Here is a 24,308-nt window from a genome sequence, read left to right on the forward strand (position 1 = left end):
GACGGACAACATGACTGTAGTTTCATACCTGAATCGTCAAGGAGGATTACATTCTCGTCCCCTGTACAGGCTGGCGAGGAGTGTTCTTCTTTGGGCTCAGACCAAATTCCTGTCAGTCAGAACGGCCCATATCCCAGGTCACCTGAACTCAGGAGCAGACCTGCTCTCGAGGCAGAGGCTGAAGGACGGGGAATGGAGACTTCACCCTCAAGTGGTGAATCTCATATGGCAGAGGTTCAGACGAGCGGAAGTGGATCTATTTGCTTCGAGCATGACTACGCACTGCCCGCTCTGCTTTTCCCTGTCTCCCCCGTCGCTACGAATGGCCCAGAACCAGTCTGTACACTTTTCCCCATATTCGGCCGCTTCCCAATTGTTCTACTCCGGATACGATCAGACAGTGGTTTTGTGGTTTTTGGACCTGGTCAGTCTGTCGGTCGGCCCTCCTTGGGAGATTCCCCTCAGACACGATCTGTTGACTCAAGCTCGGGGCACGATTTGGCACCCTCGGCCAGATTTATGGAAGCTATGGGTGTGGCCCCTGAGCGGAATGTGTTAGTGTGTTCTGGTCTCTCAGCTGAGACTACGACACTATTGTTAATTCTAGAGCTCTCTCCACGAGACGCTTATATGCTTTCAAGTGGAGACTCTTTGCTTCGTGGTGTAGACAACGTGGCCTGGATCTAGTTCATTGCCCCATTGGTTCAGTGCTGGAGTTTCTTCAGAGTTGTTTTTCTGAGGGAGTGACCCCCGCTGCTCTCAAAGTGTATGTAGCGGCCATATCTATGGGACATGCACTTGTAGGAGATGTTTCAGTGGGTCGTCATCTTTTGGTATCACGTTTTATGCAGGGTGCGAGACCGCTTAAGCCTTTCCGCCCGACACGAGTTCCTTCTTGGGATCTTTCAATTGTTTTGGAAGGTCTGTCGGGCCATCCCTTTGAGCCGTTGGAGTCCGTGTCAGTAAAGTTGTTAACTCTCAAGACAGTTCTTTTGATGGCTTTATCCTCCCTCAAGAGAGTAGGGGACTTACAGGCTCTATTTATCAGCCCTTCATGTATGGACTTCGTCCCAGGGCTGGTAACGGTCTTATTGCGAATCAGGCCGGATTATTTTTCTAAGGTTGCTTCGAATCCATTTCGTTTTCAGCAAGTGGTCTTCGAGGCTTTCTCCCACGCTGATGCGGCATCAGGTAACATGGATCTTTGTCCGGTGAGGGCATTAAGAATCTATTTAGACCGCACAGCTCAGTGGCGTGGATCTGACCAGCTGTTCGTGTGTTTTGGTGGCAAGAGCAAAGGCTCCGCTGTCACCTAACAGCAAATGTCGCATTGGATAGTTGAGGCTATCTCTTTAGACTACGAGGCGCGTGGCTTGACTTCGCCTCTAGTCAAGTCCAGTCAAGTCACCTTTATTTATATAGCGCTTTTAACAATGTAAATTGTGTCAAAGCAACTGCACAATATCAAATAAGGAAAATGGTGTGTCAATAATGTAAAATGAAAAGATTAAAAAAAGATTGTTAGTTAAAGGGATTTCATTATTGAATTCAGTGATGTCATCCAGCTTAGTTCAGTTTAAATAGTGTCTTTGCAATAGTGTCTCTAGGACTACGTGCTCACTCCACGAGAGCAGTGGCTTCTTCTCAGGCCTTTCTGAAAGGATCGTCAATGGAAGATGTTTGTGCGGCGGCAGGATGGTCCTCTTCTTGCACTTGAGCAGATGCTTTCCTTGGTCTCCAGCTATCTAAGGTATGCCAGGCGTTATGGTATAGCGTTCCCAAAGCGATGACGTCATCGCAGCATTGAAGTGAATCTAGGAAGGGGAACATCTCGGTTACCTATATAACCATGGTTCCCCGAGTAGGGAACGAGATGCTGCGATGAGAGCCGTTCTGTACCTTTATAGTGCTTCCTTCGTCATTTTGGAAATCTGATGAAATGGCGCGTGGCATGCTGATATAGCATATGGTACGTATGTGTGGGGGGCGTTGCCAAGTGCTATTTGGCCAATAAATTGGCGTGATGGTGTATCACTAGGGCTTCAGACATTCATCACACCGAGGATGTTCCCAAAGCAATGACGTCGTCGCACCATCTGGCTCCCTACTCGGGGAACCATGGTTGCATACATAACCGAGATGTTATGCTGGCTTGTCTTAAAGTCTTGTTTAAGAAACATAAATCGTTTGGTCAGTTAGATCAAAGACTATAGAATACCCAATAAATGCCACTCGTATAGTTTTGAATGGGGAAAAATGCAACGCTCAATATGGCCGCTCAATCGTAGGAAGCCCGCCTTCTGAAAGAAAAAGAGCCAATGGCTAATAGGTAAAGTCAGCTGCTGTTAGAAGTCCCGGTTGCTATAGAAACAGTCAGCGCATGCGCACTGGCTGATCTAGCCTGAGAAATAAGCTTTTTATAACGCTATTTGAGCAAAAGAAACAACATTTGATACAGTTGTTGTCAGATTTCTTTGGTGATTTCAAATATAAAATTTAATGGTAAGCTTAGTGAACCGTTTTGGAGAATTTGATGTTTCCCCATACAAAGTGATAGGAGCTGCACTTGCATGCCCGAGAGGCATTTCAAAGATGGCCGCCGAGTGGCATGACTTGTCTTAAAGAGACTTTGGTTAGATATTCTAGATGTTTGCTAAAGTGTTGCTAGGATATTCTGGGTGGTTGCTAGACTCTTGCTATGCAGTTGCTGGGGTGTTGCTAGACTACTGATATTGTGTTCTGGGTGATTACAGACATTCCCACCTCTGATAATAACAGAAAATTAGAAAATCAAACATTGTTTTCAAAGCTTTGTGAAGTGACATTCAGCCAAGTATGGTGACCCATACTCGGAATTCGTGCTCTGCATTTAACCCATCCAACATGCACACACACAGCAGTGAACACACACACACACCGTGAACATACACCCGGAGCAGTGGGCAGCCATTTTATGCTGCAGCGCCCAGGGAGCAGTTGGGGGTTCGGTGCCTTGCTCAAGGGCACCTCAGTCGTGGTATTGAGGGTGGAGAGAGCGCTGGACATTCACTCCCCCCACCTACAATTCCTGCCGGCCGGAGACTCGAACCCGCAACCTTTGGATTACAAGTCCGACTCTCTAACCATTAGGCCACGACTTTGATATTATTGTATTGAAATTCAAGTGTTACTCTTAAACTTGCACTAAAATGTGATTTATACCATCTAAGTAGCCTATGTAATATTAATAGAACCGCATGTCGTCTTTAATTATACAAGCATTTATAACCTGTTGAAGTTTTTGGTATTGACTCGGTGCCATGATGGATATTGAAATGTTATTTATTTTTCATTTTAAACAGTATTACTTAATGGTAATGCAATATTTGTGAACACAACTGTGCATTTCAGACAATAAATACCCCAAAAAAATGCATGGGGGCTTGCTTTGGTGTTGCCACCCATCATAGACCCCATGCCACCCTAAAAAATATTTTCTAGATCCGCCCCTGCTTCTGAATAAACCGAGCAGCAGCATCTGATTCACGAACAAATGTAAATACAATTCGTTAGTGAACGGGCTGCGCTTTGTGTTTTTGACTCAAAAAGAACCGGTTCATGAGAGTCATTTGTTAATTTGTACATTTATATTTTATTCTGCGATAATTCTGGGGTGGCACAGTTTTTTCTTGGTAGATCCAGTAGAAAATATTAGTGAAAACAAACAATCATTCAAGTGTTTGTAAAATATTCTAAAACACACAATATAGGCGCATAAAAGGGATATTTTATTTTAATGGATAATTTTACCAGTGTTGCCTCCAATCAAGCAGCGTATTTGCATGTATTTATTAAGTATTAAAGCTGCACGTGTTTACTATGTTGATATTTCTCTCAATCCTGCGCTACTGTAGTCTGTCACCTGGAAATGTTGCCCTCAATAAACATGGAGTCCTCTGTTTTCCCCAAGTCTACTGAAGCCGTTTGCCATCAGTGCGTGTGACCCCTGAACCTGCTCGAGTGTGTGTGAGTGCCAGCCCTCCGCCATATTCACTGTTGTCTTGCCTTGAGAAAGAACAGGAGCATACGCGACTGCCTACAAGAACCGAAACTGTGTTTTTACACCGAACCTGGAGACCAGCCGACGGGCATAATACGGACTAAAGCGATGGCGAAGAAAAAAAGCAAGCAGCAGGGCGTGGGGGCCAAGGATTTAGTGTCGGGACAGCAGCAGTCGAAGAAGCCCGGCGATGCGGGAGCAGCGGCGGCGGCAGGCGGTGGAGGAGATGCAGGAGCGAGCAGGACCAATCAGGTAGCTAATGCTAACACGTACATCCAACAACACACCTCCTTGAGCCGGTTTGCGCGGTTGGCGATTTGATTTTGAATTATTTTAACGAGCGCTATGTCTAGGGCTATTTCTGCACGTGCAGTTATTTGTGTTTTCGCGCTTATTTTGCGTTTTGTAGCGCCTGATTAGCGATGTCCGATTCATGAACGACTCGGATCATCATGTGAATCGGTTCACCAAATCGGTCTAAAGGATTTGTTTGCGAAGTGGACTGAATCTGTCAGAATCAAAACAACTGACTGATAACATTTTGATAGATGGAGTTAAAAGTATTTTTTTTTATGAGCAAATATGGTACAAAAACGTGCTGTAAATATGTCGACGACAAAACAAAATAGTTAATTCTAATGAAAAGTGTTTATATTAATGACAACGTTTGGTTAACATCATCTCAAATGTGTAGATTAAGTTTGTAATCCTTAATGTAGATTGTATTTACATTATAAATGATTTTAGAGCGCTAAAGCACGTTTAAAGCGAACATAAATAAGACACATGGAATTACACTAAACACGCTTATTAAAAACTTAACAAAAAAAAAAGAAATGCTTGACAGCAGTATGTGCAAATTACGCCGCTCTGGGATGTCAGGACGATTTGAGGTCGTATTTACGAGAATCTCTGAATCTGTTTTTGAACCGGTTCTTTGAAACGAACAGTTCGAATGAACCGAGTCGGATTTCCCATCACTACGCTTGCTCTGCACGGGCGGAGCAGCACTAGCTCGCTCGCCACCTATGAAAAGATATAAATAAATAAATAAATATACTGCCTTCAAATCAGTCTAATAGCTCCAAGCAGTGCAGTACTTTACATCTGAATGTCTTATACGTAACTGATTGTTTATGTATAGCTGGTTAAAGAAAGCTGAACAAAAGTACGTGAAGCACAAAGCTAACTGTTATGTTGCTTTCGTTCCTGCTGTGGCTACTAAATTATTCCTGCAGAGATCAGGCTAACGCGGTGCTACTAACCCAGCCACGGAGTCTCACTTTATATTCTAACATAATTATCATGTATCTTTACATTAAATTACTATGGAGGCATATTTACTACGTGCCAAAGAGTTGTGTTATTGTCATACGGTTCAGCTCTGGTAGCCTTTCATGGTTACCAACCTGCTAATATGATCATTAATACTTTCAACAATACTTTCCGATGCACAACAACATGAGTAATATTTGAGCTGATGTATTTAACGTTATGATTTTGCACAGATTGTATTGTCTCTCACCTCTTCACTGTTTTGTGTTTGTTTTTGATGTGTTCTAGTAGCCTTTCTGAACCCTTTCAGTTTTCTATAATAATTTTAATGTTGGAACAGCTCTATGTAGAAAATGTATGTTTGTGATGTGATTTAAGTCTGTTTTGCAATATAACAGCTATTTTTTTTTAAAGAATCATGCTTTATTTACTGAGTTCCTGCTATAAAAAGCTTGTCCCGCTGACCGGTCAGTCATTGACTTGACAGAGTGTTTTTGTGTAAAGGCTTTTTTATACACTTGTTTCAGACAGGCCTCCAAAGCACCATAACATTATCTCTAATGGTCTAGAACAAATTAAAATGAGCTTTAGACATAAGCAAGCAAATATTTAATGTCTGCAGTGCTCATTTCCTTGTAGAAAATTAATCGTAATATGAGCAAAAATGTAATTCATGAGCTCATTTAACTTAATTTTACTCCTGGATGCCTTTTTTAGTTTTTCTATCAACCACTGAACCACTTAAATCTGCGGTTTCTACTGTTTTTAATTATTGATCTTCAGGAGTTGAAAATTTATGAAAACCTAGTAGGTTTTTTTTTTTTTTGTCAAATAATTCTTATTTACTGGGTTATGGATGTAGCTAGCTAAACTACTCAGTCTGTTGTTATTTTTAACTAATTTCCTCTCGTCCCACAGTCCATGCACACCTGCTGCTTGCTGTGCCATCGGGAGTTTAAAGACTGGGGGGCAGGCCAGGTGAACGGGCTCCCCAGTCACGGGTCCAAACTGGCAGAGGCTGTACCCGCGCTCTCCCAGGCCCTGCTGAGGGAGGTTCCAGGCCGCAAGCTGGCAGACGCTGTGCCTTCGCTCTCCCAGTCGCTGTTGGGTGAGGTGCCGCTGTGGATCTGCCAGAGCTGCAGGAAGAGTGTGGAAGAGGAGGAGAGGAGAACGATTCAGGAGCAAACTGCGCAGGTAATTGAGATTAGCTCTGGGTAATTCATAGGAATTCAGATTTTATGGACTAGTGTTTATAGACACAGTGAAAATGCATTATTTTTCTGAGTTTAGAATATGGTAAATGTTGTTGAATTTTGTGAGAAGAAATAAGGTGTACTACGTAATCTATAAGCTGTAGCATTTTGATACTAGATTTCATTGGATTTTATACAAAATATGAAACAGTGGTAAACCAAATCATGCTCAAACTTTTCTGAAAACTGACTTCGCTTGAACCATTCTTGGCCATTTGTGACTTTTAACCAACCAATATCGCAGTTCCTGTTTAGTGTTCAAAAACGTATATTGTAAAAATGTTTTTCGAAGTAGTGTATAAAACAAAAATATTGTGGTGCGTATTACAAGAAAATATCACATTTAATTCAACGTGTTGCTTCACATTTTTTGTAATTGTGAAATTTACTAAATTTACTACTTGTAATTGTGAAAATTGTTTCTACACCATTTTGTAAGAGTTAAAAAATCTTAAGATAACATCCAGAATGTTTCCAGATACTTCATTTTATACCTAGCAATCTTTTTTGTCAATAATTTTCTTATGCTGTCTTCCTTGAAATTAAATAGATTTTAGTAAAATAACGTTAAAAAATTATAAATATAAAAAAAACAATTGAAAATACAAAAAAATATTTTTTTTTTTCGTTAAGCATTTTCAATATTAATTGAAAAAAAAAATATATATTTTCATATTTTATTATCTAATGCAATGACGTTCATATATTAAGTGCGTCCAAGTAATTTATTTTTTATGTTGGTACTGTGTCAAGTGATCCATTTTTTGGGCTTAGTTTTATTGGAAGATTGCACTAGCTGACTTAATGTTCATTCAGGTTTTCTGATGTTATGTTTGCTTCCATTCTTTATGGACGAAGAACACTGTGTTACAACTGTGACCAAAACTGTCCTTTTCTTTAGACCGGAAAGCTTATTATGTCATTGAGGACAATCCTGTGTACACAACACACAAAAAACAACCCCCCATGCATCCTGTAGATCCCTAACTGTTTCTGTAGACACGCGTTTTGAGATGTTTTCTGTCATTTGTTTAAAAGATGAATGTGTTGTTATCCAGGTGCCGCTGTCCCACTCGTCCTCGTGTAAGTCTCAGAGCTGTGGGAACGGTTTTCCAGAGCATAGCTCAGTGGATTGGGACCCCAGCTCCTTCCTTTCCGCGCGCAAACTGTCTGGCCTGTGGAATTCGGCTCATTCTAACGGAGGATCTCAATGCAACCACAGCACACCTACGCTTTCACAGAGTACGTCTCTTTTATTTCATTGCACGATGCTCTGGAACACTTGATTCTGGTTGTTCAGTTGCAGCATGATATGCGGCCTGATATTTTTGTATGATGACCACTGAATGATTTCCTACATAACAGTGCTAGTTTCAGCTTTCACATCACTCCATATTTTCTTCTTTCTTCTCGGATTATGAGCTCGAATCAATATGTCATGCTCGTTTATTTATTTATTTGGTGTGTAGCTGTGTAATAAGTGGGATAATGTACAGTATTTGTGGCAAAATAAAACCCTGCAGGGTTGATCTAAGACCCGATCAAACTTTTCTTGTATTCTGCTGAGTGGTTTTCTTGAACAGATGTACAAAACGTATCTAATCAAATTTGGCTGTGGAAGTAAAACAGACTGACTGTTATTTCTTGTCCTGATAGGCGGAACGTTGGGACCAGCTTGTCATGAGAAGAGATCCTCTCATGACGCTCCTGGGAAGGCTGCCAAAACATTTGGGACTAAAGTCTGTCCCTACAGTCATCCCTCATCCCAGAATTCCAATGCGGCTTCTCCTGGGACACTGTCTGCCTCCACTGATCTATGTAAGACCAACCCCAAGCACTTCAAGACAATGTGTCGACGACCAACTCCTCCAGGTAAGAACACAATTCAGGCTGCGACATGAAATATGGGTAACACTTTGTTAGGTTTAAATTTTTAGTTAATGCGTTAGATGCATTATGAACTTATTATTCATTTATAAATGTATATTTTTTTAATTCATGTGCTTTTATAACACATTTACTAATTTTTATTTATACAATAACAAATGTGAAAAATGTATTGGTATACACTATCATTCAAAAGTTTGGGGTCGCTACGAGTTTTTAAAAGATTTCTCTTATGCTCACCAAGGCTGCATTTATTGATCAAAATTACAGTAAAGCAATAATACAGTGAAATATTATTGCAATTAAAAAAAAGTTTTATTTTCATATGATTTTAATGTAATTTATTCCTGTGACGCATAGCTGAATTTACTACATTTATTACTTCAGTCTTTAGTGTCACACGATACTTCAGAAATCATTCTAATATGCACATTTGGTGCTCAAGAAACATTTCTTATTATTATCAAATAAGTCTTTTGTAACATTATATTGCTTTACTGCCACATTTGATAAAGGTGCCATAGAATGCATTGATACAATATTTTAAATTTGTTCTCTGATATCTACACAGAAGGTATGTGGCTTATATAAGGGCAAAAATTCTCCAGAAACGGTTTTACATGTGCATTTACAACCCTAGGATTTCTCCCTTGAACGAAATGGTCTGTTATTGGCTTATTTGGAAGGCTCATGAATAATAATGTTGAGCTCTGCTCTGATTGGCTGTTTCACAGTGTGGCTCATTTCAGTAGCTCATACAGCAGGAAGGAAACACAGGGAGCAAAATATATATTTCAATACTTTCTCTCGCAGTTATATCGTCGGGTAATTATACTGTATATAAAATGCGGGCATCAGGGAGCCACTATTAATATGATGGGCACTGAAACTGCTTTCAAATGCATGATAGTTTTTACTTTCACTTTCGAGATTCGCGATCGCTCGTACTCTGTTTATACTATGGAGCGGCAGTACTTACCACACATTTTACAAGATCAGATGCTCGTCAGTGGTGCTCAGGATCTGTAAATCATTCACCATTATCCTCAGTCATATCTCCGTACTCTGTTGTAAGTGAAATCTTATATGCTGTAATGTAACCAGCTACCTCTAGCAAGGAGCTAACCATGTCCCTTTAGTGGCTTGCGTTATTTTATTAGAATGCGTTATTTGCTTTCCGTGCCTTTCTGAATACAGACACCAACCCATCCCTGCACTTCACATCCCCTGCACAGCCTGGAACATACATTTATTTCCATGATCTCCCATTTTCGCTGTTGTCCTCGCTTGTTTCTTCACAATACCTGCAGAACTTCTGATGGTTCGGCTGGCGGCTGATCTAGAACATGGGTGGGTATATGCAAATGTTGGGGGCGTAACTATTAGTGATCCCGACTGTTACGCCACCGTCTGCATTATGTTGTGATTCGCCTGTTTTTCAGTGGTCTTTTTTTATTCACGAGATTTACATAAGAAGGAGGAAACATTGGTGTTAGAGGCTCACTGTATGTCATTTCCATGTACAGAACTCTTATTATTCTACTATGCCAAGGTAAATACAGTTTTCCATTCTATGGCACCTTTAAATTTAATGCATTCTTGCTGAGTAAAAGTACAAAAACACTGTAAATTTCATTGTTGGTTCATGATACCTTATGCATTATCTAATGTAATTTACCTCTTGGTTTAGACATATTTACATACGGTATCAGAAGTTGTTTTTAATCCTAATGCTTCCATTGACGTTGTGTTTAGGTATAGAAGATAATAGATTAAGGGGTTGAAGTGGTTCTAATTTTAGCGCAGTGTCACAGTAGAAGGACTAAAGGAAATGATGTGGGAGAATATGTATGCATACACAACAGCTTTAATGTAAATGGTGACATTTTAATGCATTTTAATTTATATACTTTTACCATTTACTTTGTGAACTGCAAAGCTTTTAACTTTACACCATGCCCTAACCATACCCATTGTGACAAGTAAGTGTCAGACTACATTAAAAAGGAAATTTTGCTGTGACACATTTTTATGACTAATAAACTGTTATGTAAGGTGATATTATGAACCAATGAAGTTTCAGTGGGCAGTACCACCGGTCGCAGCAAAAATAGAAACCAAGCGACTGCTAAAATGTCCTGTTGCTTGTTGCTGTCACTCAAATCAGCATGAAAGAGATACGATTTATCACTTGTGTCTGGCCAGGATACAGTATGTGCAAACTTTAAACTAAATAGACATCGCTTAACTACTAAATATGTAGGGGTGGGTGATATGGGAAAAAAATATCATATCACGATTCTTTGTCATGTTGGTTACTATTTTGGTTTTACAAGTTGTCTGAGCATTACAGCCAAACTAGAAAGACAAAGCCTTTCAAGGTAAAATAAAAAAAGACATGGCAGATATTTCGGTCAAAGTGGGCGCAGATAAAAGTCTTTGTCATTATTTTATCTTTCTTATTAAAAAATAAGAACAAAGATACACATACAAATAAAACAACAGTGCTTTATTTTCAGGTACAATAGGTGTATTTAGCAGAGCATTCAAGAAACCGTATGAACAAATTAAATAAATAAAACACTACATAGACTGATTCCTAAAGCACCTGTATTAAAGTTTTTCAGTCAAGAATAGTGAGTGATTTTTCTCTTGCGTTTTGTTAACGTTAAATGAATAGTTCCCCCAAAAATAAATATTCTGCCATAATGTTTTATTTTTATACCCTCATTTACTCAAAAGTTGTTTTAAACCTGAATGAGTTTCTTTCTTCTGCTGAACATAAATGCTATTTTGAAGAAGGTGGAAAACCAATCAGTTGCTGGTCCACAGTGACTTCCATAGGGTTTTTCTTTCCTACTATCAAAGTCAATGTAGACCAGCAACTGTTTGGTTACCCTCATTCTTCAAAATATCTTCTTTTGGGTTCAGCACAAGAAATTAATAGAGGTTTGGGAGAACATGAGTAAATAATGACAAATAAAATTTTAGGGTGAACTATCCCTTTAATGACAGTCGACAGCATGTTTAGTGTCCTGTCCCTTTAAGAGCTGCACGCATCTAATATACAGACACGCATCCGTTTCTCTCTTAACTATTTACTTTCATTTTAGAGATAGCCAACTGAGTCTGTATGTAAACCTTGTGTGTTTTGACAGTATTAGCGCAAAAAATAAGTGCGCGTGCTTCAGGTGTATGCGCTCAGAAAAAGCGCACGTCAGACCAGCACACGAATTAAACATTTAACCAGCAAGGCTTGGATGCAAATAATGTACTTTTGCGATCGCGAATAAGTGCAGTGTCCTGTCAGAGTAACTCTACTGCTGTATGTCGTGTTGTACAGTATATAGAGACGGAGGCGCCAGAACTGTATTTGACAATGTGTGCTGTAGCACGATACTACGATATTTCTTCAAAAGCAGATCGTGGAGACATTTTTATCGTCCACGATCAAAAATCGTCATATCACACACACCTATAAATAAGTAAGAATTAAAGTGCCCCTATGGGTTATGAAAGGTTCATATTTTGGTTTTGGGAGTCCCCAACAACAGGTTGACATGCATGCAAGGTCAAAAACACTTTGCTCAATGACTCAATGATTAATTTTTCCAAACGCCTCCTTTGCGTGAAGCTAATCTGCGGTGATTGGTCCGATTGGTTGATTTCATTTAAAGCAGTGTGCAGTGCTGCTTTGTGTACAGCCGGTACCAGGGAAACAGCTATTTTTAACGCTCCAAAAGGGCTCTTAGTGGCAACAAGTGGGCGGCAATATGCTAATGTTTCATGTTGACGTCAACATGAAATAGATCGAAATTTGTTTTAATAACTTTATACACGGTGCATTTTCATAGTTAACTTTGCAGGATGTTTTTATTCACTTACAGCTGTGTTACACACTGCATGAAAGGTCATTTTCAAAAATCCATAATAGGGGAACTTTAAAACATGCAATTTTTTACAGGTGAGGCGTTCCACCCCAATGACCACCACCAAGCTGCAGACCTGTCAGTGCCGCCCAACAGTCCAACGGGTCTCTCATCCCAGCATTCCTCGCTGCTGCCTCCCAAGCAAAACTCCAGTCAGCATGTTCACGTCAAATCCGCTAGTTCGGGGCTGCCTTCGCACGCTCCCTTCTCCCCGCTGGTACCAAACATTCACGCTCCCGCAACCAAGCACTCAAGTGGGGCGGACAGTCCGGTAGCCCTACACAAGCCCAGCGCCTGCAAGAACTCCCACATTCCCGCTGTTAACTCACAACACAGCAAACTCAGCAACTCGCTCATAGGATGCAGTCACCCATGCAACGGACACAGTAATGGCAGCTCTGTAGCCTCCTCCAATGCTGGCCATCTAACGTCTGGGGCATGCAGGTGAGCATCGGTGGATGTACACTGAGCATCGGTTGTTTTTATTGCTTAATATTTCTGTGTGTTAAGTTGTTGTGTTCCGTTTGAGCAGGGACCAGGCATGTAAAGGGCACAAGTTGCCCAACGGGTCATTGTGTCACGCTCCGCCATGTGAGCTTGAAGAAGGAGATGATGAAGACAGCAGCTCGGAGCGCAGCTCTTGTGCTTCCTCCTCCACCAATCAGAAGGACGGGAAATACTGTGACTGTTGTTACTGCGAGTTCTTTGGCCACAACGCGGTATGTTTTTTTTTTTACGTTTTTGTGGGTCTTAAAAGGTCTTAGTTCGCCATTTCACAAATAAAGGCCTTTAAAAAGGTCTTAAATCTGAGCAGAAAGTCTTAAATTCAAGTTATGACATTAAATGTTGCATGCACTGCTAAAAATAAATAATTTCTTCAGTGTTTTTGTCTTGTTTTTCGATGCAAATATCTTGGCATCCCTAAATCAAGATATATATTTACTTGAGATACAAAATGAAGTGTAGTCTTGTTTTCTGAGAAAATTTACAGAATTAAAGGAGCTTATGCTTAAAACAAGAATAAATATCTGTCAGTAAGGAATGAAAACTGTTCTTCTTTTTACATTATTTTCATTTGTCTGAGACAACTGGAAGATATGTTTTTGTTTTAATAAACACTTCATTTGAATGAATTTCCCACCAAACCATACGTCTAATCTTATGTCATTTTGTTTCTAATTTATCTTGATTTTTAGATTCTTTATATATTTGTGCTAGAAAACAATATACAGGTGCTGGTCATAAAATTAGAATATCATGAAAAAGTTGATTTATTTCAGTAATACCATTCAAAAAGTGAAACTTGTATATTAGATTCATTCATTACACACAGACTGATATATTTCAAATGTTTATTTCCTTTAATTTTGATGATTATAACTGACAACTAATTAAAGTTCCAAATTCAATATCTCAGAAAATTAGATTATCAATTAAGACCAATGCAAAAATATTTTAAAATATTTTTAGAAATGTTGGCCAACTGAAAAGTATGAGCATGTACAGCACTCAATATTTAGTTGGGGCTCCTTTGGCCTGGATTACTGCAGCAATGCGGCGTGGCATGGAGTCGATCAGTCTGTGGCACTGCTCAGGTGTTATGAGAGCCCATGTTACTCTGATAGTGGCCTTCAGCTCTTCTGAATTGTTGGGTCTGGCGTATTGCATCTTCCTCTTCACAATACCCCATAGGTTTTCTATGGGGTTAAGACCAGGCGAGTTTGCTGGCCAATCAAGAACAGGGATACCATGGTCCTTAAACCAGGTACTGGTAGCTTTGGCAGTGTGTGCAGGTGCCAAGTCCTGTTGGAAAATGAAATCTGCATCTCCATAAAGTTGGTCAGCAGCAGGAAGCATGAAGTGCTCTAAAACTTCCTGGTAGACGGCTGCGTTGACTTTGGACCTCAGAAAACACAATGGACCAACACCAGCAGATGACATCATGGCACCCCAAACCATCAATCACCGTGGAAACTTTACACTGGACCTCAAGCAACGTGGATTATGTGCCTCTCCTCTCTTCCTCCAGACTCTGGGACCTTGATTTCCAAAGGAAATGCAAAATTTACTTTCATCAGATAACATAAATTTGGACCACTCAGCAGCAGTCCAGTCCTTTTTGTCTTTAGCCCAGACAAGACGCTGTCTCTTGTTCAAGAGTGGCTTGACACAAGGAATGCGACAGCTGAAACCCATGTCTTGCATACGTCTGTGCGTGGTGGTTCTTGAAGCACTGACTCCAGCTGCAGTCCACTCTTTGGGAATCTCCCCCACATTTTTGAATGGGTTTTGTTTCACAATCCTCTCCAGAGTGCGGTTATCCAAGGTTTCTTTTGGACAACTGTCAAGTCAGCAGTCTTCCCCATGATTGTGTAGCCTACAGAACTAGACTGAGAGACCATTTAAAGGCTTTTGCAGGTGTTTTGAGTTGATTAGCTGATTAAAGTGTGGCACCAGGTGTCTTCAATATTGAACATTTTCACAATATTCTAATTTTCTGAGATAATGAATTTGGGACTTTCATTAGTTGTCAGTTATAATCATCAAAATTAAAGGAAATAAACATTTGAAATATATCAGTCTGTGTGTAATGAATGAATCTAATATACAAGTTTCACTTTTTGAATGGTATTACTGAAATAAATCAACTTTTTCATGATATTCTAATTTTTATGACCAGCACCTGTACATGCTGAATAAAATTTGCAGTGTAAAAATAAATAAATCATCATTCTGTTGGTTGGAAGCAGAGGTATTCAAACCTTAAGCTATTTTTGTGAAATGAATGAAAAAGTAATGGAGAATGTATTTTAAAACTTTGAAATGATGCTAATACAACAAATTTTGTGCTCCCTAGACATTTACATTTTGAAAACATATTGACATATTGTGGCCCCTGCAAATTATGTCGTAATTTTTCTTTACTTGGTCTTAAAAAGGCCTTTCAATTCTTACTATTCTTTTATTTAAACCTGCAGAAACCCTGTCCTAATGCTCCATCTTTAATGTTTAATCATTGTACTAACACATTATGTTGTCTGCAGTCTTGTCTGCCTAGCTATGACTAAAATTATTTGTTTTCCTCTGTATAGCCTCCGGCCGCCCCCACCAGTCGGAACTATGCTGAGATCAGGGAGAAGCTTCGATCTAGGCTGACCCGCCGTAAAGAGGAGCTTCCTCCGAGGCAGGATCTAGACCCGGCAGCACCGAGTGCCATAGACCATCGAGATGTGGATGAACTATTAGACTTCATCAACAGCACAGAGCCCAAGCCTGTCAACAGCGCCAAGGCTGCAAAACGGGCACGGCACAAACAGAAGAAAAAGGTACAGTGTTTGTTTTCCAATTCAGTTTTGTGTATGGATGGTTTCAACGGCAACAACATAAACAAACGTTACTGCGCATGCACGCTTTTGTGGCCCTAAACTTAACTTCCGGTAGACTTCCACAAAGAATCAATAACAACAGCAAAGTCCTTCTAAAGTAGAGTATATCTTTATAACAAGCAAAATATGTTTGCTGCGTAAATCAGACCAGCTTATTGAAAATGCAAATTCATTCTCTGCCAGCAGGAGGTGCTTTTGGAGCGGGAGAAATAGAGGTTTCCCCAGTAACGGCTGTAGACAAAGCAGCGCTGAGCTCACAAATGCTGCTTTATCAGGCATTACAGGCAAGATGAAATGAAAATGACATTGAAAATTTTCTGAAGACAGTCGGTTTCCTTCAGAAATACAGTGATATAAAAACACCCGCATCGGGTTTCGATTTTGAAATGTGCTGTGCTCATGTTTATTCAACAAAGTCAAAGCCTTTTGGAAAATCAATTTGAGATGGTTCGTTTTGATATTGTAGCGGGTCACCACAAATAAATAAACGTAGGAAACACATCCCATAGCACAACAATCTGAGCCCAGCTTAAGTCTACTCATCACTTTTAACTTGAAATGCTTTTGTAGTCGGCGCCACTAGCTAGACCGATAAACAAACACAGACCGGAAGTTAACTCGTCTGAATGAAACCAGATGAAACCGTCTATATCTGGAAAAGAGATAATTACAGCTGCCATTATTTCTGGTTCAGTTGTTACATTTTAAGTGAAAGATCCTAAGTTCTGGAAAAATAAGAAAACTGAAAAAATAAAATAAGCACCAAATCAGCATATTAGAATGATTTCTAAAGGATCAGGTGACAATGGAGACTAGAGTAATGGCAGCTGATCATTAATTACAAAAATGTTGAAAATATTAAAATACATTTTAAGATAGATTAAAATATAAAACAGTTTTTTGTAATGTTGTAGTAATATTTATAGCCTGGGTTAGCACAAGAGACTAACTGTGGGTGATATGACCAACAAAAAATAAATAAATAAATGAATAGTGTGCTTAAAATACTATTTTGAATTTCTTTTAATGTTGTAAGGATTTCTACCAGGCATCTGTTTCAATATTTGAGCTTTTTGAACCTCTGCTGCCTTTTGATTTCCAGAAATAGTTTTTGAAGCCAACTTGCCTATTGGATTCTGTATGCAAATGCAGCATGTACTCTTCCAACTTAAAATTTTTTTTTTACATGATTGTTACTGATTTCTCAACTATCTTGATCAGGAGAAGGAGAGGGCTCATCAGGGCAGTGGCGATGCAGCCAGCAGCGAACCCCGCTCAGCATCTCCCCCCGACCCCATAGAAGATTCGACTCCGGATGGGGAAGAGAACAGACTGTTGGAGTGGCCTCAGCTGGAGCTAGAGCGAGTTAACAGTTTCCTGACCAGCCGTTTGGAGGAGATCAAAAACACCATAAAAGACTCCATCCGTGCCTCCTTCAGCATGTACGACCTCAACCTGGATGTCAACGACTTCCCGAAAAAGGCGGCGACACTGGAAGGAAACCATCTGCTGTCTCACCTCAACGGATCTTCTGATTTGCAGCAGATAGACTTGGATCTGGCACCTCTCTCACTGAGGAATTTCAAGAGAGACCTGGATATAGTAAATGGTTGGGAGGACACCACCACTGCAGCCAAAGACATCCAGAGGCTCCACTCCACGCCAAGTCTTTCCAAGCTCATCCGTGTGCGGTCACCAGAACGAAGCCCAGCCGCGGGTTCAGAGTCTATCCAGCCTGGCACCGCATCTGTGACCAAACCCAATGATGTGGTCCTTGAAACCAAACCCACAACTGGAGCCGGATCCAAGACAAAGAAGGGTAAGAAACAGCAGAATCAGAGGCACCAGGAGCAGGTGACTCAGGAGCAGGTGACCAGTACAAAAACAGCAAAAACTGAAGCGCACAAAGTGCAGGAAACAAGGGCAGCTGATTCAGATAAAAGCACCAAAGGTGGCTCGAAACAGAACCACCATACTCAGCAGCAGGCAGACTCACAAAAAACAGGAAATAAGAGAGCAGAAGAGGTCAAAGCTTGCAAGCAGTCATCCAATGGAGCCTCAAATGGTCACCATAATACAGGGTCAAACATACAGAGGGGGAAGAACGACCTCTCGGAGGCACGGGCAAACAGGTCAGAGCATGACGTAGACACTAAAACCACCTCCAACACTCCCAGTTCACAGCAGCAAGCACAGCAACTGAAGGGAAAGACTAAAAATAAGAACAAAAACAAGACGGAAAAATCGAATACCGCAATCGGTAAGTGACTTTTGGGCAAAAGCCAGTTGGTCTGATCTTTTTGGTCTGTTGCATCAGACCAATTTACAGCTCTTCATCACTTTTTTTTCTTCCCCTTTCTCCCTGATAGATGATGTGTTCCTTCCCAAAGACGTCGACCCTACGGAAATGGATGAGATTGATCGTGAGGTTGAATATTTCAAGAGGTAAAGTCCAAATCAAACTGCTCTGTTAATTAGTGGCATTTGACAAACATTACTACTATAATTATTATTATTGTTACAGTAGTTACTTTTTTAGTTAAATTTAATAAATATCAGTATTATTTTAATGAGTATAAGATTTTGTTCCTGTGAGATTTCACTAGCTACGTTTCCATTATAGATTTGCGCAAAACATTTGCAATATTTTATAAATATGATAAAAAACTATTGCAAAATGATGGCATTTCCATTAACCAATGTTATGTGACTAAAACTTAACTTTTTTCTTCTCTCGATAAGACATGGTTACGGATGTTGGTAGGCCTCTTACACTTGAGAACGGCCATGTATGAGGTGTTTCTTGAAGGTTATAGTACATTAAAGAAAATATGTGTAACCTATATCACAACCACCGCACTAACCATTATTTTAAATCGAAGGACACGTAAGCGTGTATCTTCTGTGAAGCAGCATGGAGCTTACTTCTGCAGGGTTCCCACGGGTCCATCAAATTTAAGGTCATAAAAAGTCTTAAATTGTACAAGAAAGTCTTAATTATGATTTCAAGAGGTCTTAAATTTGGGTACAGACCAGAATCTTGATACAGCTTAATGCGACGATTAAACTTCAAAAGGCTATAAATAAATATGAGAGCTGCAAGTTTCAAAGTCCAGTGCTGTGCTCTGAAACGAGAAGGGTCTGGCTGCAGACTTGCACTCTCAGACACTTGTGCTTCCGCGAGTGACGTCACTTGCAGTCTTTTTTTATTTAGTTCTATTTATTGATTATTTTTTGTTTGAATCGCTCAACATTTTACAACAGTAGCCAGTTGAAGACAAGAAAAAAGAAACTAAATTACAATGTCCCTTGCAATCACCGCTTGCTCTTTCCGCTACCTGCGATATCACTTGCATTCGACATGAATCGTATGCGTTGCCAATGGAGACAAGACGCTGTGGTGGTTAAACGATTAAAACTAATTTAGTACAATAACGAACAGGGTCCTGCAAGTCATCTATCTGTAACAGAAAAAGACAAGACCCGCAAATCCGTGGCTACAGAACAGCAGAATATGAACGCAATGCGCAAAGTTTCTCATTAAGCATTTTCCTCCTGCAGAAAAAACCATAAACACTTAATACGGCTTAATCTATTAAAATATCAAATTCAATATACAGTTTATTAATATTGAAGTGAAGTGACAAACTGCCAACTATAGTGACCCATACTCGGAATTCGTGCTCTGCATTTAACCCATCCAACGTGCACACACACAGCAGTGAACACACACACACACACACACACACACTGTGAACACACACCCGGAGCAGTGGGCAGCCATTTATGCTGCGGCGCCCGGGGAGCAGTTGGGGCTTCGGTGCAGACCAGAATCTTGATACAGCTTAATGTGACGATTAAACTTCAAAAGGCTATAAATAAATATGAGAGCTGCAAGTCCAGTGCTGTGCTGTGAAACGAGAAGGGTCTGGCTGCAGACTTGCACTCTCAGTACTTGCACTCTCAGACATATTAGGTATTGCTCAAGGGCACCTCAGTCGTGGTATTGAGGGTGGAGAGAGCGCTGGACATTCACTCCCCCCACCTACAATCCCTGCCGGCCTGAGACTCGAACCCACAACCTTTGGATTACGAATCCGACTCTCTAACCATTAGGCCACGACTTCCCAAGTCTTGGGAAGACTTCCCACGACTTCCCAATATAATGAATATGTATATAGTATTTTCCTCCCATACCGCAAAACATGGGATATTGTCCTGAACCTGAAAATTTAACGCATTGCGTCCTTTTAATATCACTTAATGCATTTCATAATGCACGTTCATATCTGCTGGTCTGTATCTTTGTGTCAACAAGATTTGTAGGCTAATGAATTGTCTTTATCATCTTAGTCAAAGACTACAGAATACCCTTAAGTCCTTTATTATTATTAAATTTAGTCCATTATGCCACAATAAGCGTTTTGCTGTATGAGAGGACAAGTGAAAGTTTGCATATTGTATTCATGGCCATGAATGAATGTGCATGTTCAATAAGGCTGTTGTTGTGAGCAGGGCATTCCTGCAATACTGGAGGCTTTAGTTTCAGAACTGGATTTCTAGGACCCTATAGTTTGTTTTTTAATTGTTTTATTTTATTTATTTATTTTTTGTATGTATGTATTATGTCAGGTCTCCCAGACAGTTATATCAAACCTTTACAATTAATCCAGAACGTGGCAGCAAGATTAATTTTTAATGAGCCAAAAAGAAGAGAGAATGAAGAACGTCACACCTCTCTCTATTCTAATTCTATTCTTAAAGGGGTCATTTGATGCGATTTCAAGTTTCCTTTCTCTTTGGAGTGTTACAAGCTGTTCATGCATAAGATCCCGGAAGTTGCAAAGACTAAAGTCTCAATCAAAGAGATATTCTTTATAAAAGTTAAGACTTGTCCACGCCCCCCTAAAACGGCTCCTTCAAACACGCCCCCACATATTTATGTCATGATATGGGGAGATTTTCATAACACCGCCCAAATGTATACCCAATGAAAGAGGGCGTGATTTTTATTCTGGCTGTAGTATTGTTGCTGCCGCCGGCGCCATGTCCTGGAGACGCTGTGTTTTGTTGTGAAAGTGAAACTACTTTGTTTGGGCTTCCAAAAGAGGACACAACTAGAAATTAGCGGTTAAGTTGTATTTACAACACTGTTCCAGAGCAGAACAACGCAAATATTAGAGTGTGTGCAGCACATTTTACGGAGGACTATTTCCTGAACCTGGCAGAAGAGTAGCCTGGTGAGGGGCGTAACATTTCCGTCTCACGCTTGAGGTATTCGGCCAATCACAACGCACTGGATAGCTGGCCAATGAGAGCATGCCTCGCTTCTCAGAACGATGAGCTTTGTAAAAATCAACATGTTTCAGAAAGGCGGGGCTTAGAGGAGCAACAATAATGTACAGTATGTGGAAAATAATGTGTTTTTTTTAACCTTAAACCACATAAACACATTGCATTACACCAAATATACAAAATATTGTTCTTTTTAGCAACGTCATATGACCCCTTTAAAAAAAACAAAAACAAACAAACTTGCCTTTAACACTAACTTGCTGTATTCTATTTCTATTGTTTTCTTTCTATTTATTATATAATAAAAAAAATCTCTTGCTACGTGCGTTAGGCTAAATGAGACTTGTTATAGCACTTGCATATCGTTGCTGTTTTGTTGATTTTGATTGCTTCCATTGGCCTCATTTATAAGTCGCTTTGGATAAAAGTGTCTGCTAAATGACTAAATATTAGTGGCTCATACTATTTTATAGCACTTGCTATTCAATTCTGTATATTATTGTTTTTAAGGAATTATGTAGTTATTTAATTGTATACACTTAATTATTGTCCTAACCAACTCCTAACTCTAAACATACCCGTTGGTAACCCTCTTGAAATATTTAACCTAATTTATTTCAATATATTCTGGTTTAAAATTCAGTTTTCTTGGAAAGAAGACTTGTCTGTGCGAGACTTCACTTAATTAGCCGCACAGTGCTTCACGTCTGATGTGCTGTTTGTTTGCATCAGTTTGATTGATGTTTGAATCAGGTCTCCTCTGTTGGAATAGATGGGGCTGTCCCAAAAAGCAGGGTCCTATGCAGTCCTAGAACTGCAGCCTCCAGTATTGCAGGAACATTGGGTTGACCCATGAAATCGACCCATGTTTGTGGGGCTTACCAAGTGTAGATATCGCTAGAAGAATATCTTGGATTTACATGAAAGAGATATTAATTGTCCTTTTATCATATTACAGGTCATTCTTGGAACAAGAATGACATAGAAATGTAGAAAATCTAAATCTTTGCTCTTTTTTTTTTTTTTTAGGTTTTGCCTTGACTCTGCTAAACAAACCCGACAGAAGGTGGCCGTGAACTGGTCCAACTTCAGCCTCAAAAAGATGCCCTCAAATGCAGCTCAGTAACAGATGGGTGATGGTAAACAGACCCTCCTTCCCTCCCAGCAAGACTGTACTAAAAACCAGTTTGGCCTTTGGTTACTGTACTTAACACCTGATGGGCCTAAGGTTTCTCCCTCTCACAGCCCTTTCTGCCTCTATGCCACGGGACCTTGATTTGACCACCCGTCATCAAACACGTTTTCATTTGATCTGTTGTTCACGGGGCATCACACTGCATCCTGACCTCAGTCCGAAAACTTGCATCTTGTTATCGCTAAAACACGTTTGGGTACTGATCCAGTGCATCTTCATGCTTTATGTCGTATGTACACAGTTGTTTTACAATAAAAATATTTTAAATTCGCAGCAATGGTGCAGTTTGGCCCATCACGCTTTTTTCAGCTGTTCATGTGTTTTAAAAGGTACTTCTACGGTTGCAGCATCATGCATTTTTGCAGACGCCACTCACCCTGCAAATATACTGTAGTTTTAGTATAGATAAGAAAAATGTGGGTTTTTGATCATACAAAATTCAAATTGCTGTATCATGTCTGATTGTCATAATGGAGGTTAAAAAAGGCAGCAAAGACTGTTGTGTTCACTGATGTTTTAGTTTGTAGTACTGTCCATGTGAGATACAAAGACCCGTGTCATTTCACAGTCGACTTTGTAAGGCCAAGTGCAGCTGTGACCGTTTATATGCACAAAAAGTGAACCGTGCACATGGACTTTGTTGTCTTTTAGAACAATGAAAACATCCGTACCTATGCTTACAATGTATGATGTGTGAAACTGTTTTGTTTTATTACTTCGGACATTTTTGAGAAAAGAAAAAAGGTATCAACACTAAAAAGAAACGGATTTTAAAGACCTGTATCTGTTGACTGTGTCACTTTTATACATGAAATCTAAGGTTGAGCAGATGAGCTGTTTCCTTTGCATGATGCGTAAAAACTGACAAGTATAGGCAACTACAAATCTCTCCCTTGTCCCTCAACTCTGTATGGAATGCTGTTCCAAACTGACTGTTGGCAAAATCCCCTGACCGAAATCTTATGGTAGTGTCCCTGCTGATCCTCCCATGTGGTGGTTTGGATATAGTTCTGTGCTGTGACCACGTTCTCAATGCTGTTGTTGTAAGTTTGAGTTTGTAGTTGGTTCTCCAGCAGTGCACCCTTGTTTTGGCTGCATGATGGGATCAGACCTGAATGGCACTTGCAGTAGTTCTGCTGGTGTAATTTCAGTCCACTGGTGCGTAACAAGTTCATACCCGTTTTCGTTTGTTACATTTGCATTTTATGATTTAAAGGGGCTTTAAGATTCCCTTCAGTGGTACGGCGCTTGTAACATCTGGTGGCCCTTTCCATAGCTTTGTACGTCTGCGTCATGTTTTTTTTTTACACCTGTATCCCTGAAGCTGAGCCCCTTCTGGTAAAATCCCAAATACAGATATGACATTGTTTTTTTTGTTGTGAAATTAGGGTCTCTGGGTTTATGATAGACAAAATCCCCTTTGAAGGATTGAGATCTCTTCTTTTCATATTTTTCCGACATCTTTGACTCTATCCAGGTTATATTAAACTAGAAGACATTATCTTAAACATTTGGAATGTAGATTTATACTATACCATTAATGGCCAAGTGTATGTTGGCTTTCTGTTTTATTTTGTTTATTATTATTATTATTATTATTATTATTCACTTTTGATACTGTGAAAATCTTTCATGCCGAAAGATTAAAACATGACAGTTTTGAGAAAAGAAACGTGTTGTGTTTGCTTTCTAAACTATGTTTTGGTACCATGCAAATGTGGTAATATAAGAAACCACTTTTTTTAATTTTTTTTTTATCAGCCATTATTTACTTACCTTCGTGAGTGAATAATTTCCCATCGTTAAACCGTGTGACTTAAGAGATGTTACAATTTAAAAATGATTGACTGCTTTGGTCACTATTCACTATAATTTATTTTTCAATGGAAGTCGATAGTGACTGAAGGCACATTGATACTGCCTTGCATCTCCTAGTTTGTCTCACAGGAAGTCATACAGGTTTGCAACAACATCATGGTGAAATATGTCAATATGTTTAGGTGAAGTTTTTTTTTTTACATTTCCCAAATGCTTTGGTTCCATTTAGTC

The 24,308-nt window shown here is 39.8% G+C and overlaps 1 protein-coding gene across 1 annotated transcript; it reads left to right on the plus strand.

Annotated features, from left to right (window-relative positions):
- The first annotated feature begins 3,974 nt into the window (after positions 1-3,974).
- LOC306883512 (protein FAM193B-like) lies at positions 3,975-23,923 on the plus strand. The gene is made up of 10 exons (XM_079438815.1): positions 3,975-4,291; positions 6,233-6,508; positions 7,626-7,809; positions 8,224-8,439; positions 12,419-12,827; positions 12,916-13,102; positions 15,476-15,709; positions 16,991-18,029; positions 18,139-18,214; positions 22,094-23,923. The coding sequence occupies exons 1-10, from the start codon at positions 4,148-4,150 to the stop codon at positions 22,188-22,190; spliced, it is 2,862 nt and encodes a 953-aa protein (XP_079294941.1). The 5' UTR covers positions 3,975-4,147; the 3' UTR covers positions 22,191-23,923.
- The last annotated feature ends 385 nt before the right edge of the window (positions 23,924-24,308 follow it).

The sequence above is a fragment of the Barbus barbus genome (genome assembly GCF_936440315.1).
Source record: "Barbus barbus genome assembly, chromosome: 17".
Classification (NCBI taxonomy): Eukaryota; Metazoa; Chordata; class Actinopteri; order Cypriniformes; family Cyprinidae; genus Barbus; species Barbus barbus.